Here is a 16,742-nt window from a genome sequence, read left to right as displayed (position 1 = left end):
GTTGGATGGATAAGGGTGCCTTGGAAAGTTTGCTCCAGGGTAATACGGACTGTGATAGGAGGGACAAATGGTATCAGGAGGTATTACTTAATTTATTTTTTTAAAGCTTTACCTTTTGATTTGAGAGGCAGATATTGCAGGGAGTAGGAGAGACAGGTCTTCAGGCACTCTTCAAATGGCCACAGTGGCTGGAGCTGAGCGAGCCCGTGTGAAGGCAGGAGGCAGGAGCTTCTTGTTGGGTATCCCATATGGGATGTCAGCACTGCAGCAAAGGATTAGCTACACCATCACGTCAGCCCTGGTTTTACAAGCTTTTGTGATTGGTAGCATGTGTATATTTTATATACCTCGTCTCCACCTGCCCCCTCCCCTCCCCTCTTTTTTAAAGTGTGTTGAAAGGCACAGGAGATAGTCTTCCAGCTGCTGATACACTCCTGCAAAGGATTGAGGAGCTCCTGCTGTGACTTCCATGTGGTGACTGTCACTGCTGCATCAGCTGGTGCTGGTACCTACTTACATTAGCACTGGCTGTAGCTTGCTGCGTCACTACCCTGTCACAGTGTTAAGTCACTACCCCAGCACTTAGTAGGCCCCAAGAGCTTAGGAGACTGACAGGCTGAAGAGCTTTCGGGCTGTGCTGTGCACTTCGCTTCGCTTCAGTTAGCTCAGGGCAACTCTGCTACAGCTGCCTGGAACATTGACTCACAGTGGTTAGAAACGATTTGTGGCTTCTAGAGAGGTCTAGCCTTTTATACATTTGCACAAAGATGGTAAGTTGATTGAAGTTAAATAACCAAGGGGACAGGTCACCTCATGTATCTTGTCATATTTGGACCAAGACAGAGCCCTTGCCCTTACTCCGCTGGTCAAGGAGTTTGGAGGATGAGAGGGTCAGAACTGGAGTGGAGCGACACCATCTAGTCCTCCTGCCGTCACCTCAAGGTTGAATGACCCTGAGTAAGTTTATTTTTTAATGCTTTTACGTTTCCTCTCCTGTCCTGTAAGGAGATGTGCAGACAGGATGCTCTGAGAGTTTGATTCATAGAAGCACTCGGTGTCACCTTGAAGAAAGAAGGCAGGGGAAGGAAAGGAGGACTCTGGCAAGTTTTAACTTTCAGGATTTTTTGGGTGTTGTGGGTAAAATTTGATGTTATTTTAGGTTGGGGTAAAGCATCTACTGGAAAGAGGTGACAAATGCTGAGTAGAAGAACATAGGCCAAGGTTCTGGATGGGCTGCAGTGAAAAGCATAGAGGGAAACATGGGGTCATGATTAGTAAAAACATCAGTTCCAGTACAACTACTGACCTTTCAAGTTTTTTTTTTCTCTCTTAAAGATTTATTTATTTTTATTGGAAAGTCAAATATGTAGAGAGGAGGAGAGACAGAGAAAGATCTTCTGTTCAATGATTCACTCCCCAGGTGACCAGAATGGCTGGTGCTACGCCGATCCGGAGCCAGAAGCTCTTCTGCTTTCCCAGGCCACAAGCAGGGAGCTGGATGGGAAGTGGAGCTGCCGGGAATAGAACAGACGCCCATATGGGATCCTGGCGCATTCAAGGCGAGGACTTTAGATGCTGGGCCCCGAATTTCAAGTTTAAAGGCAGAGTTTTGATCTTCAGAAGGGTTTCGGTTTTTGCCTTCTAGAAGGAGCAACGATGACATGAAAGCAGCAGACAGTGTAAGAACTGGTTTAGAAGAGTATGTTCCAAGTGGAAGTGAAGTTTCTTTTCAGAAATTCTGAGTCCTTGGGAGCTCATTCTAAAAAAAATTCTTACATGCAATCAGGCCAGAATTGGTTTTCAAGATTTGTGGGCTGTATTGTTGGTGACGTGATTAGCAATCTTAAAAACAAGAACGTGTAAATGATGCTAGTTTGAGAGTATGTTGGATTGTATTGGGATTTTGAACACAGGACTTGGAGAATTACAATGTGGTGATAACTGGCGAATCTCCTTCCTCTTCAACAGGCGGTTATGATGTTAGGCATTCCCTTCCGTGGAGAGTCGGGGCAAAAATGATCTACCAAGTACTATGCAATCTCTGACTCTTCAGAATGATGCCTGCTATGGTTTGGTGTGTAATAACACTGCGACACGGTTTGATTCTTACAGGTTCTTTTTATCTTCTAGGGCTTGCATTTCCTTTGGTCCTAAGAATCGCTCAATTGGAGCAGCAGCTAAAAGCCAGGTAGAGTTTTGTTTCCTTTTTTCCCAAAATGTTTTATTTTTCTGGTTTGTGCAGCCATGTTTTCAGCTACTGGTTGTCTGTTTATTTTGTGCTTCCCAGAGGCAGGGCCTGGGTGTCCAGCTCAGAGACCCGATCTTTGTTCACATGTGCGTGAGTGAGCAGTTAGCCTACCCACAGCAGTAGCAGCGCCTCCATTCGGGAATCTTTGCTGCTTGCAGTCTGTCTCCTTGGACCTTTCCTCTTGTTTGTGTTTAGTGCCTATTCATCTACATTTCTGAAGAGGAACACTGTTGTGGAAAAAGGTTGAAGGATTTATGTTAAACCATTTGAGGGCCCTTTCAAAAAGTTGGTATTAAAAACAACAGAAAAGTTTATTTTTGGAATAAAAAATTATTGAGATCCCATTTAGGAAATGTCCTTATAAACTAATGGAAAATGTATATTGTGTTAAAAAATAGGTCTGAATTTCAAAAATTTGGCACTTTGAGTGAACTTAGCCTTTTGGTTCTGTTTTCCATGGACTTTTTGCAATAGGAGTCTTGTCTGCTGGGGTGTCTGTGATATCTGTAGAAAGAAGGAGGTGGGTGTTGCATTTTTTTGATTCTTCCCTGGGCAGGACTTATCCTTTGAATCTCTACAGAAGTCATGCTTGACTGATTTTTAATTAAATTTGTTGTTTATAGTTTTCCTTTGAAAATATTGACACTGCTTTAAGAAAGTGGTAGTTGGTAAATGTAGGCCTACTTTGAAATGTCTTTTGACTATAGTATAGTACACTTTTCTTTCTAAACTTGGCATTCTTATTGAGAACAGTTACTGCACTAACCTGCCAGGCAGGGCAGGGTTACAAGGTTCTTGGGCTACAGTTCCACCTTGGCAGTTTCACTCTTGCAGGCCCGCTGTGGACCCCTCCATTGTCTCCCGGCAGGACTGCTGTGTCTGCCTTGCTTCAGAGGAGCTCTGATTTCTGGTGTGCAGTTAGTTCTCTTACAGCTCTGACTGTGGGCAGAGGAGCCTTCAAGTCTTTAAAGCTCAATTGATTCATTGATTTAGATTGGCAAGTCAGATTTATAGAAAGAAGGAGATTCAGAGAGAAAGATCTTCCATCCACTGGTCCACTCCCCAAATGGCCGCAGCAGCCGGAGCTGAGCAGATTAGAAGCCAGGAACTCTAGGACCTTTTTCTGGATCTCCCATGTGGGTGCAGGATCCCAAGTCTTTGGGCCTTCCTTGCCTTTTTTTCCTAGGCCACAAGCATGGAGCTGGATGGGAAGTGGGGTACCCAGGACACGAACCCATGCCTGAATAGGATCCCAATGTGTGCAAGGCGAGGACCTTAGCTGCTAGGCTATTGTGCTGGGCCCAGAAATGAACTTTTTTTTTTTTAGTGATTTATTTATTTTTATTGGAATGGCAGATTTACAGAGAGAAGGAGAAACAGAAAGGTCTTTAGTTGGCTGGTTTTACTCCCTACAATGGTCAAAGCTGAACCCATCCTAAACTAGGAACCACAAGCTTCTTTCAGGTCTCCCATTGGGTGCGGGTCTCAAGACTTGGGACCGTACTGTACTGCTTTCCCAGGCCACAAGCAGGGAGCTGGGTGGGAAGTGGAGCAGCCAGGACATGAACTGGTGCCCAGATGGGATCCTTATATTTTTAAGGGGATCCTTAGCCAATCTAATCACACCTCAAACAAAACAAGACAAAACAAAACAAAAACCTGAGATCATATTAGAAATTTTGTAATTCTGAAAACCCATCCAGGGTGTTTCCAGTCTTGTGTTGCTGTCCATTCACCTCTTGTACTTTTCTTTTTTTCAAAGATTTACTTGTTGTAGTTGAAAGGCGGATTTACAGAGTGGCACAGACAGGGAAAGGAGCCCTCTATGTACTGATTCACCCCTCAAATGGCCGCAGCAGCAAGAGTTGAGTTGCTTTGCAGCCATGAGCCAGAAGCTTGCTCTAGGTCTTCCCTTGTGGGTGCAGGGGCTCAAGGTTTTGGGCCATCCTCTGCTACCTTCTCAGGCCATAATCGGGGAACTGTATTGGAAATTGAGCTACCAGGATTAGAACTGGTATCCATATGGAATGCTGGTGCCTCAGGTGGAGGATTAGCTTACTGTACTTTTCTTTCCTTTTTTTAAAAGTAACTATTTGGAAGGCAGAGTTGCAGACAGAGGAGGACAGACACTCAGGGATTCTTAATCCACTGATTCAATCCAGAAATGGCTACAGAGTTTAGGGCCAAAGCGCTTGGGAAGTTTCCTGATGCCTTCCAAGGCTTGTTCAGGGAAGATGGATTAGAAATGGCCAGGTTTTGAAATGGCGCCCATATGAGATGCTAGTGTTGGAGGTAAGGCTTAACTTGCTGTGTCACAATGCCAGCTCTATCTTTGTGTACTTCGGTGGGACATTTTTTTTGTTTGTGTGTGTCGCTGTCCTGCAGCAATGGGCTTGGTGCACGGAGCCAATCATAACACGCGTGGACTCTACTGATGGCTTATTAGTGGCATCATACTTCATACACTGAGGGTCATAAGGGGTAAGGGAAGTGGTATTGAGCTTATCAACAAAACCCATCAACTGTTTGTCTACTTTCGTTTGGGACTCTTGTTTTGTATATTCCACCAGGTGTTCTCATTCACATGCTGTCCACTCAACTGTTCTCATACAAGTGATACCCGTTTAGTTATACAAATGGTACACACTCAGTTGTTCTCATACAAATGATGTCCAGTCAGTCACACAAATGGTATCCATCCAGTTGTTCTCATACAAATGATGTCCAATTAATTGTAATTTTGACCTTCTAGGGTCACAATGCCCTTCTACATTTGTGGACAGATTACTTAACTACAATTTTTTTTATTGGAAGATGAGATTTACAGAAAGGAGAGGTAGAAAGATTTTTACTCCCCAAGTGACCATGTCAGCTGGAGCTGAGGTGATCCAAAGCCAGGAACCAGGAGTTTCTTCTGAATATTCCACGTGCGTTCAGGGTCCCAAGGATTTGGGCTGTCCTTTACTGATTTCCCAGGCCGCAAGCAGGGAGCTGGAACAGAAGTGGAGCAGCTGGGACACGAACTGGCATCACATGTGGGATCCTGGCACGTGCAGTGTGAGGACTTTAGCCATTGGGCTACTTTGCTGGACCCAACTATGATTTGTGAATTGATATGTGTTAACTTTGGTTCCTGGAAAGTTTAAACCATACACTTTGAGTAATTGTCAGAAGCCTGTTCAATAAGGTCAGTGTTAGGCCAAGTTTCTTAAGAAAAGTGTTCCTTGGCATGAGTGTCTAATGAAGCAGGTTTTCCTGCTGCAGGAGCTCGCCTGGCTGCTCTCTCAGGTGCTTTCCCCTACTTTCTCAACCCTCTGTTTCTGTAAAATTGCCTTTTCCATTTGTTCATGTACTTTATGCTTTGTTGTGGATAGAGAAACTTTCCTGGGCTCATTTCACCTGTAACATCTTGGTGTTTTTAAGAATTTTGTGTTATGAGAAGTTTTAAGAAGAGACAACACTTAGTTAAATGTTACTGGCCTGGGTTTGTGGAAGAGTAGGAAGAACTGGACTCTGGCCTCAGCATTGCCGCCAGGCGCCCATGCAGATCGGAGTGCTCATTTGCATGCTGCTGAGCACCAGGCAAAGTGCTTGTTGTCTGATGAAAGCCAAAACCAGTAAGGAGACTTGGTAGGTGACACGATGTCATTTAGTCTGAGACAGTTAAAAGTAAAATACAATGTAATATTTGTGTTTGATATGCTTTGGCTTAGGTAATCTCCAATGCAAAAAACACAGTCCAAGGATTTAAAAGATTCCATGGCCGAGCGTTCTCTGATCCCTTTGTGGAGGCAGAAAAATCGAACCTTGCGTATGACATCGTGCAGTTGCCCACTGGATTAACAGGTATAAAGGTAAGGTTGTTAAAATAGAGCTTTATAATTAAATGCAGTGTGTTACCAATATAATCACGATTTTGGCAGTGCCAAACCATATGCCAAATTGTATTGAAAATGCTTACAGATTCTTAGGAAATGCTTTTGCTGGTAAATGTCATTTGGATTTTTATTTATTTAATATTTATTATTATTTGGAAAGATTTACAGAGAGAAGGAGACAGAGAGGAAGATCTTTTGTCTGCTGGTTCGCTCCCCAAGTGGCCAAAACAGCTGGAGCTGAGCTGATCCAAAGCCAGCAGCCAGGAGCTTCCTCCAGGTCTCCCACACGGGTGCAGGGTCCCAAGGCTTTGGGCCGTCCTTGACTGCTTTCCCAGGCCGCAAGCAGGGAGCTAGATGGGAGGTGGTGCTGCTGGGACATGAATGGGATGTGGTGTTTGGAGGTGGAGGGTTAGCTGTTGGCTGTCATTTGACAATTTAAAACATGAGCTATCTCTTGTTTTGTTGTCACTGTTGAGTCTGTTGATATGGTTGGACCTTGGGGAGCAGTGACTTAAAGTTATTCCTGCCAGTGTTGTTTGTCTTAGTGTTGCAGTGACCTTTTTGATGTGATTTTAGGGAATGGCGTTTGGAAGAGTGTCAGGATTTACGGTTCTGTTCTTGGCCGTAGGACTTTGGTTGGAAATACGTGTGGGGGGCCCAGCGCCGTGGCCTAGCGGCTAAAGTCCTCGCCTTGAAAGCCCCGGGATCCCATATGGGCGCCGGTTCTAATCCCGGCAGCTCCACTTCCCATCCAGCTCCCTGCTTGTGGCCTGGGAAAGCAGTCGAGGAGGGCCCAATGCATTGGGACCCTGCACCCTCGTGGGAGACCCAGAAGAGGTTCCAGGTTCCCGGCATTGGATCAGCGTGCATCGGCCCGTTGCAGCTCACTTGGGGAATGAATCATCGGACAGAAGATCTTCCTCTCTCTCTCTCCTCCTCTGTGTATATCTGGCTGTAATAAAATAAATAAATCTTTAAAAAAAAAATACATGTGGGACTGGCACTGCATGCTAAGCCTCAGCCTGTGGTGCCAGTATCCCATATGTGCAACAGCTGGATTCCTGGCTGTTGGACTTTTGATCTAACCCTCTGCTAATGACCTGGAAATGCAGAGAAGAGTGCCTGAATTCTTGGGCCTCTACACCCTATATGGCAGACCTGGAAGAAGCTCCAGGCTCCTGGCCTAGGAAAGGCCCATTCTTTTGGGGCCATTTAGGAAATGGGCTCTCTCTCTCTCTCTCGTTTTTCCCTTTCTTGCTTTCTGTAAATCTGCCTTTCCAGTAGTAATAAGTAAATTAATATATGAAAAAAGCATAGTTTTTTTTTAAGATTTATATATTTTTAATTGGAAATATGGATATACAAAAAGAAGGAGAGACAGAAAGGATTATCTTCTGTCCAATGGTTCACTCCTCAAGTGGCTACAGTGGCTGGAGCTCAGCCAATCCGGAGCCAGGAGTATCTTCCGGTTCTCCCATGTGGTGCAGGGTCCCAGAGCTTTGGGCCGTCCTCGACTGCTTTTCCCAGGCTACAGGCAGGGAGCTGGATGGGAATCGGGGCTGCTGGGATTAGAACTGGCGCCTATATGGGATCCCGGCGCGTTCAGTGCGAGGACTTTAAGTGCTATACTATTGTGCCGGGCCCCGAAACACACTTTTCTTTTGGAGAGAAGTGAGTCATTTGGAACATTAAGAGGATGCTATTCCTGAAATGTTCTGTGAGCCAGCTGATCATGGAAGAGAAGTAACAGGCTTGCGAGGTGGGAGTGAGGTGTCTTCAGGTTGGTGGGGGAATCCTGGAGGTAGGAGGAGGTTTTGCCCAAGGTAACTTAGAGGAGGAGAGGAGTTTGAGGCTTTCATGTTGGAGAAGTAAGAATTATGAGAACAATGTCAGCAGCAAAGAGGTAGTGAGGGCTGTGAAAGAAGGAGTCGTCATTGTAGCTGGTTTTTTGAGTTACCTGAGAAGTGCAAAACCTGGGGTCTGGTGCGATAGCCTAGTGGCTAAGTCTTCACCTTGCATCTGCTGGGATCCCATATTGGCACTGGTTTGTGTTCCAGCTGCTCCATTTCCCTTCCAGCTTCCTGTTTGTGCCTGGAAAAGCAGGAATGGATGGCCCAAAGCCTTGGGACTCTGTGTCTACTTTGGGAACCTAGAAGAACCTGCTGGGTTGTGGTTGTTGGCTTCAGGTCAGCTCAGCTCCAGCTGTTGCGGCCACTTGGGGAGTGAACCAGTAGCTGGAAGATCTTTCTTTTTCCTCTGTGTAAATGTGATTTTCCAATTAAATAAAGTGCAAAACCTGTTCATCAAAGCATGTTCACTGAGTTTACTTGGAATATCTGTGATTGGAGCAGTTTGATAGCATAATAAGGGGGGTAGTCTGTCATGTAGGGGCAAGAAAAGCAGAGAACAAGGGAAATGAAGGACATAGTTAAAATAAGAATAGAATGGGCATTGTTTGGTTGAATCATAGCATGACAAGATCCAAAGGAGAAACGATAGGAAGATCGTTTGTATCATTTGTGGAGCCAGTTGACTCAGTGCCAAGGAAGTAGTAGCGTGAGGATGCGATTTAGGGGCTGGCATTGTGGTGCAGCACGTTTAGCTGCTGCCTTCAACTCTGGTATTATACATTGGAGCAACTCCTGATGTGCCAGCTACCCAGCTGGTAAACCCCATGAATGAAGTTTGTGACTCCTGGCTTCAGCCTGGCCTAGCCCTGCCTTTTGTGGCCACAGGAGAGGAGGGTGGAGTGGCAGATGGAATATCTCTGGGTCTTTTCCCCTCTTTGTCACTGTGCCTTTCTTTGAAATAACGAGCAACATTTTCTGATCTGCCTTGTAATTGCTGTTTGGGCATAAGATGAGGTTATCTCTGTCATTGTTACAGCATTTGAAATTTGTTTTGAGTCACCAAAATGGTAGACTTGTATCCATGGGGTTTTATCTTGAAGAACTGATGATCATTTATCTTTTAACTAATGTCATTTCAAGTCCTGTTCCAAGGTATTGGAGTAGTGAGCAAGTCAAAGAGGAAGCTGTCTCAAGGTTGAATTGAGTGAATCCTGGCTGGAAAGGTAGATAATAACATTAACACAGTAAAGAAAGCATAAGTCAGCTGGCAAGGTAGTTAGCACCACTGTTCCCTGTATGGAGGGGCATTGCAGGTCTTGGTGAATTGCACCAGCTTGCTTCTGTTCAGGGAATTATCTTGAATTTGTTAAATTTAAGTTATTGAGAGTTGGAGAACAAGTGAGAGGTTTTGCTTGCTTGCTCCCATCTTCAGGTCTCCTGTGTGGGGTTTAAACTAGGAGCTCGGAACTCCATCCAGGTGGGGTGTGATATGGGTGGAGGAAACTCAGTCCCCTGTGCCATTACTGCCGCCTTCCAGGGGCTGGTGAACAAGAATCTGCAGTCAGGAAGCAAACTCTGGCACTCCCCGTGTGGGCTGTGTGCTTAGATGTCTGAGCCTTACAAATGCCTTAGGTGTTTGTTTACTTACTTATTTATTTATTTTTATTGGAAAGGCTTATTTACAGAGAGAAGTAGAAACAGAAAGATCTCCTGTTCACTGGTGTTCATTCCCCAGGTGACCATAATGGCCCGAGCTGAGCCACAAGCTTCTTCGGGTCTCCCACGTGGGTACAGGGTCCCAAGGCTTTGGGTCATTCTCTACTGTTTTCTTTTTTTTTTTTTTAAAGATTTATTCATTTCATTACAGCCAGATATATACAGAGGAGGAGAGACAGAGAGGAAGATCTTCCGTCCAATGATTCACTCCCCAAGTGAGCCGCAACGGCCGATGCGCGCTGATCCGAAGCCGGGAACCTGGAACCTCTTCCGGGTCTCCCACGTGGGTGCAGGGTCCCAATGCATTGGGCCCTCCTCGACTGCTTTCCCAGGCCACAAGCAGGGAGCTGGATGGGAAGTGGAGCTGCCAGGGTTAGAACCGGCGCCCATATGGGATCCCGGGGCTTTCAAGGCGAGGACTTTAGCCGCTAGGCCACGGCGCCGGGCCCTCTACTGTTTTCCAAGACCCCAAGCAGGGAGCTGGATGAGAAGTGTTGCAGTCAAGATAGGAACTAATGTCCATATGGGATCCTGGTGGATGGATACAAGGCGAGGATTTAGCCACTGGGCTATAGTGCTGGGCCCAGGTTTTTCTATTTTAAGTTGCAGTCCTGCATCTTGAAATAATGTGAGAGCATGCTAAAAAGTTCAAAGTGACCATCAAGTTATTATTGCTTCTAAAATTCGCTTTCTTCAGCTTTGTCTTTAAAAAACGTCATATTGGACCTGGTGCATTGTATTGTATTGCTTGGTGCATTGTATTGTTTGGGTGAAGCTTTCTCATTTGAGACCTTCAGGACTATGAAATGAAGAAATAAAAGAAGTCTAGACACTTTTGTTTTTCTTTGCAGGTGACATATATGGAAGAAGAACGACATTTTACCACTGAGCAAGTGACAGCTATGCTTTTGTCCAAATTGAAGGAGACAGCAGAAAGCATTCTTAAGAAGCCTGTTGTTGACTGTGTTGTTTCGGTGAGTTTATCTTAGTGTTAGGATTGTTTTTTGTTTTGTTGTAATTGTTGAGAAGTTCCAAGGCAGGCCTTTATGCTCTTAAGTATTTCTCTGGCTCCTCACTTGTTCTCAGGCCTCTTGCATTGTTTTGCTGTTTAAATCCTGTCTGTCCTTGAAGGGATCTCAAAGCCTGCTTTCTCCTGGTGTCTTTGCTTGGCTCAGGGTAGTTAGGTGGTTTTCTAAAGAGTTGAATTGCCCTAAATACAAAGACTGTCTTTCTGTTTGCTGTGACCAGTACTACAAACATGGCAACATTCAACTTTATTTTGGCTTTTCCATGTCTGTTTGCAAGAATACATAAAAATACTTATGGGAAAAACAAAACTGGTAAATATTTGTTGTAAAAATTTTTTAAAGCTCATGCATGGTTTTTTTGGAAGTACTCAGTTTCCATAGCCGGCACTATGTTTCTTTCTTTTTTTTTAAGCATTTTAATTTTAGATGACGTTAACATAGGTGGTCAGGGTTGGATGGATCAAGGGTTAGGGAAAAGTAGGAGTGATCAGTTTCCAAGTGTTCTATTTTTTTCTTCCTGTTTCTGGGAGGTAGGGGGTATAAAGAGAGAAGCCATACCCGCCTCCCAACCGTCCCAGTATGCAGTGATGGGGAATGGCCACCTGATATCAACCCAGGGTCCCAGTGTGGCGCATGATCGGAGGGTTCTGCCCAGGTGGCTTCGATAGTTCTGAAATGTTGTTGATCTTGCTGATATAAGGATGAGGGAACCCTTTCCATGTCCATTGGTGATGTAGTTGACCTTAGAGTTTCCGTTTGCTCGGATACTTGTTGTTATCATTTGGGTGGAGTGTTGTTCAATTTGCCCTCCTTCCTCTGGCATGATGCAGATGTCTTCTGCAGGCCTCAGTGGGCTACCATATCCTCCATGTGGATCAGGTCCAGCTGTTCACTACTCTGTCTTTTCTACTGAGGAGGACCAGTTCTTGCAAGTGGGAAGGACCTGGGTCACACGACCTAGCCCCGCCAGACCCCTGACCTTGGTGCTCAGGGACCCAGCACCCACTGTGCAGACAGGCCCAAGGACCTGGGCCATACAACCTAGGCACTGCCAGCACCTTGCCACTGGGGCTCATGCGCTTGGCACCCACTGTGCAGATGGACCTAAGGATCTGGGCCAGGTGACCTGGGCCTCACTGAACACTCCACCCCTGGGACTCACTGAGCAGGTGGGCCCAAGGACCTAGGCCAGGTAACCTGGGCTGTGCTAGACTCCCCGCCCCTAGGGCTCACAGACCCAGCACCAACCTCCCCCAGACTCGCATGGATCACCTCATCTTTTATTCACCAGTGGGTACTACAGTCCAGCTTGCCCCAATTTCTAGCTCATGTTGATGGGTGCTGCAGCCTAGCCAGGTTCGGCTAGACCTCAGTCCCAGCTCTAATGTGAACTGGCTGTTGTTGCAGCCTGATTCGGCCCCTCTGTTTCTTTTTATTTATTTAAGATTTATTTATTTGAAGTAGTTACAGAGTGAGATTGATGAGTAGCTTTCCTGGTTTGGGGATCTAGTTAAACTAGTCATGTATGGAGGATCTCCAGATGACAGTGAGCTGAGGTGATTGGCTGGAAGGACTTGAGAAAACTAGGCATATACTTGTAGAAGTACTTCGCAGTGAAAGGATGTAAGACAAAGTTAACAAAGGAAAATGCCCCATGACAAAACCAAGCACAGCTCAAGAGGCAGGTGGGGTACATTTAACTGTCTAGGGACAAGTTAGAATAATCTGTGACTTATTCTGCATTACATGCTTAGAAGGTTTAGCCTTCTGTCTGTTGGGAGGTCAGTCATGTTCCTAGTGTGTTACTGACGTCTCAGACGCATCCAAGTTTAATGGGTAGGCATGGTGAGTCACTCTGAAATGTGAAGGGAGGTCATTCCTAGATGCCAGGCAAGTGCCAGCTTGTCAGGTCAACCTGTGTAAGAGTAGCAGTTTCTGCCTCTGTGTGAACTGTCCTGTGTAGTCGCTACTTCCTACAAAATGCAGTGTCGGACCTCTTAACAGGAGGTCATGTGCGTGGAGCAGGGGGGCACTCCAGAGTGGAGCAGGTGGTAAGGAGGAAGCTTGGATCCCAACCATGAAGACTCCCAGACCTTCACCACAAACTATTAATACGAGCAACAAGGACTATATCCCAGCTGCCAAGGAGGCCACAGGGAATTGGATGCCCTCGGAGGCCGAGTACTCTGAGGTCACCCACCCCCAACTGGAGCTTCCGCAGGGGATGGAAGAAGTCCAAACACTACCGTGCAGAAACCAACGTCATTGGAAAGACAACCAGAAGCCCTGAGCGGTCCGCAGAAACAGAAGAACAATAAATGTCCTTCGGGACCAGGGAGGAGAGCTTTCTCTGGTCCGAGCCTGGCTCCACCTCTGGACCCCCACACTCCCTCACAATGACCATCGGGATCGCTCTAAAAACCCCTCATAGCAAACAAACAATCATACAAACTAAAAAAAACCTAAAATAAATAGACAAACAACAAAAAGTAGAGCTTGGAATCTGACCGGAAAGAGCTGGCATGGATTGGCTCATGCCTCGCTGGGTGGGACACGAAGATTAGTCACTCTTCACCGTGGTGTTGGGGACTTTCCTGCACACCCCCCCAAAAAAAAATGTTCTGCACCTTAATTGTCAACATGTGTCTTGTTAGAGTTACAAGCCAGTCTAGATTATCCTAAAATCTGCCAAGATCAGCAAAATTATACTTCAACACAACAAATGGCTAAATACTAAAATGAAATAGACACGAGACAGCTGAATGGTACCTTATAGCCATTTTAAGGTATATAGCAGCCAGTCCTGTATATAAACTAAAATTGAAAACCATGTCAATTCCATAATGTTGCAAATTGCTGTTGATGTTATATTGGGACTCTTAATTGACTGGGACGATATTCTACCAGCTCAAACTTCGGACCAGAAATGGTCTCTCCAAGAAACTATTCAACCCATCTGGACAATAAGTAGCTGGACTCTATGCTTGGTATACGTTTGCAAGGAAGGAATCTTGATTGAATTTGAACTGTAATACTGCATCAAGGTGGAGGACTCCACCAGGGGGGAGGGGCGTGGGGAGGGGTGGGGGGATTCCCAGAGCCTATGAAACTGTCACATAATGCAAAATAATTAATAAAAAAAAAATGCAGTGTCGGGATGTAGGTATTGTGCCTTCTCCCTGGGGTTGCCGACTGGGAAGTCTGACTCTTACCTACCATTTGCAGATACTTCTTTTATGAGTCAGAATATGCTACTGGAGGTATTTGAGGGTGTTGTTGAAATTTTATAAGCCATAGTGAGGCTCTCAATAGAGTAAACTGGGACGATTTTGTGGTAGGTTCCTTGTTTCTACACTGATGCAGAGCGTCGGTCAGTGATGGATGCCACACAGATTGCTGGTCTGAACTGTTTGCGATTGATGAACGAGACTACTGCAGGTGAGAGGACTGTTGGCTTTTTTGACTTGTTTAATCTTGAAGGTTGCAGAATCTTGAAGTGCTTGGGCTTCTTGCCTTTTGTTTTTTAAGATTTAATTTGTTTTTATTGGAAAGGTATATTTACAGAAGAGGAGAGAGACAGAATGATCTTCCATCTGTTGGATGACTCCTCAAATCACTGCAACAGCTGGAACTGAGCTGATCCAGAACCAGAAACTGAGTGCTTGTTCTGGATCTCCCACACGGGTGTAGGGTTCCAAGCCCTGGGCCATCTTCTACTGCTTTTCCCTGCAAGGAGCTAGATGGGAAAAGGAGCAGTTGGGACATGAATAGATGTTGGCACTTGCAGGCAGAGGATGAGCCAGTTGAGCCAGTTCTGGCCCCAGCACTGCCATTCTTGCTTAGCACTTGTGTGTCATAGAATGTTTTGGATTTTATGTCATATATGAGGAATTACTTTGACCTATCCTACCAAGGACACAGACTCTGCTTTTTAATTACATTCTTGTTAGGAGAGGAATTCGCTGTGTGCAGTATGCTGATGGACTGGGTTCATGGGGTGTAAAGCATTGTGGAAATGCTAATGTGATGTGGGGGGGCAGGGCGGGGGGAGAAGAAAACCAGGAGTTGTAGTTAGGATGTGGGGAAATGGCTCTATTGTAAATCTCTATAAGTAACTCTGGTGAGTTAATGTATGTCATGTATGTATAATTATACAGGGCTAATCAAGACTTATTTTTTTCTATAACAATCCATAATTTGGTACAGTTCACCATAGAATATTTTTTACTACCTAAGCAAATTTTATTTATTACTTAGATGGTATTATTATGTTGAGTTTATTTTTTTCTCTTCTATAGTTGCTCTTGCATATGGAATCTATAAGCAAGACCTTCCTGCCTTAGAAGAGAAACCAAGAAATGTAGTGTTTGTAGATATGGGGCATTCTGCTTATCAAGTTTCTATTTGTGCCTTTAATAAAGGAAAACTGAAAGTAAGTATTCTTCTTTTCCAGAATTCTGTAACTGTGTTAAACTGTGATACGTTTTTGAGAGAAAGCTTAAAGAATTGGCTAAGGATTTTGTTTCACTGCTGGGAACCATCTAAACTGGAAGTGAGGGCAAGGTGGAGGCTATTGACTTCACATGGTTAAACAAGCATTGGTAGGGTGTCAAGTTTAGTGCATAGACCTTAAGAAAAAAGCTGTTAAGATCCTTGAGTCTTATTTTTCATCTGTGAAATGGGAGCAATAATGCTTACGCCATAGGCGGCTTTTAGCAAGCAGTCTTGTACTGCTTTTACATAGGAGGTTTGAGGGAGCGTGTTCAACCCTCTGCTGTTATTATGAGTGTCCTGGAAAAAGTTTAGTACTAGAGCTTAGATGTAAGAGAAACTACACTGGACTAGTACTGCAGATTTTTTTTGGTAAGATTTATTTAGTTAAATATGTATTATTTTAAAATTGAATTGTTAGATTAATTATCCTTTTTTTCCAAAGGTCCTGGCCACAGCATTTGACTCAACCCTTGGAGGCAGAAAATTTGATGAGGTATTAGTAAATCACTTCTGTGAAGAATTTGGGAAGAAATACAAGCTAGACATAAAGTCCAAAATCCGAGCATTGTTACGACTCTCCCAAGAGTGTGAGAAGCTCAAGAAGCTGATGAGTGCAAACGCTTCAGACCTCCCCCTGAACATTGAGTGTTTTATGAACGATGTCGATGTATCTGGAATGATGAATAGGTAAGCATATTAATATTTTGATAAGCTAATTTGTGATTTCTGTTTGACCTTAATTAGCAACTTGCTGAAATCTGCATGACTATTATAATTTTAGTTCAAAGTGTAAATTAGGGACTGTTCCAGATCTTGCTTCTATGTGAAGGTTGGGTTTGATAATTCCAAATCAGTTAAGTTCATTATATACATATATACACACACACACACACACATATACATACATATGTGCATGTATCATTTATTGCCAGTTTTTATGAAATAGGAGCAAAGTGCTTTTTTTTAATGATTGATTTATTTGCGAGTCAGAGGTACAGAGAGACAGGGAGATCTTCCCCGTGCTACTTCACTCCTCACCTGGCTGCAGACACTGTGTCAGGGCCAGGCCAAAGCCAGGAGTTTGTAGTTGGGTTGCAGAGGCCCAAACACTCGGGCCCTCTTCTACTTTTTATGGCTCATTAGCAGGGAGCTAGATCAGAAGTGGAGCAGCTCGGACTGCAATTGGCATTTCACCCTAGGGCAGCTGCTTGTGCCCTCATTGGCTGGCTCCCAAGTGCATCACCAGGAAGGTGGGTCTAAAGTTCAGGGTAGCCTGGCCTCAAACCAGGCATTCAAACGTGGAGTGCCTGGAGTCTCAAATGGCGGCTTAAGCTGCCGTGCCTCGACAGTTGTACCCTTATTTTGAAATAGATTGTCATCAGTGTGCATTTGCTCCAGCCTTCCTCTACTAGGTTAGCCTTGGCTGCAATATTTGTTCTTTCTGGGTGTAGGTTATATTTATTTGTTCTAGAACTACTTAGAAATGGAGTCATAGTACGTTAGCATAAACGTCTGTTTAGCAACTCCT

At 44.7% G+C, this 16,742-nt stretch overlaps 1 protein-coding gene across 1 annotated transcript in view; it reads left to right on the top strand.

Moving 5' to 3' along the window:
- The window catches only part of HSPA4 (heat shock protein family A (Hsp70) member 4), a 43,946-nt gene that overhangs the window by 11,289 nt on the left and 15,915 nt on the right, over positions 1–16,742 (top strand). The window contains exons 2-7 of the mRNA XM_058677310.1: positions 2,131–2,188; positions 5,962–6,102; positions 10,544–10,666; positions 14,059–14,158; positions 15,019–15,152; positions 15,657–15,901. Of these exons, the coding sequence (XP_058533293.1) occupies positions 2,131–2,188; positions 5,962–6,102; positions 10,544–10,666; positions 14,059–14,158; positions 15,019–15,152; positions 15,657–15,901 (801 nt within the window). The remainder of the gene's footprint in view (positions 1–2,130; positions 2,189–5,961; positions 6,103–10,543; positions 10,667–14,058; positions 14,159–15,018; positions 15,153–15,656; positions 15,902–16,742) is intronic.

The sequence above is a fragment of the Ochotona princeps genome, chromosome 19 (assembly GCF_030435755.1).
Source record: "Ochotona princeps isolate mOchPri1 chromosome 19, mOchPri1.hap1, whole genome shotgun sequence".
NCBI lineage: Eukaryota > Metazoa > Chordata > Mammalia > Lagomorpha > Ochotonidae > Ochotona > Ochotona princeps.
The sequence above is the reverse complement of the archived record's forward strand: the minus strand, read 5'-3'. Positions and strand labels throughout refer to the sequence as shown.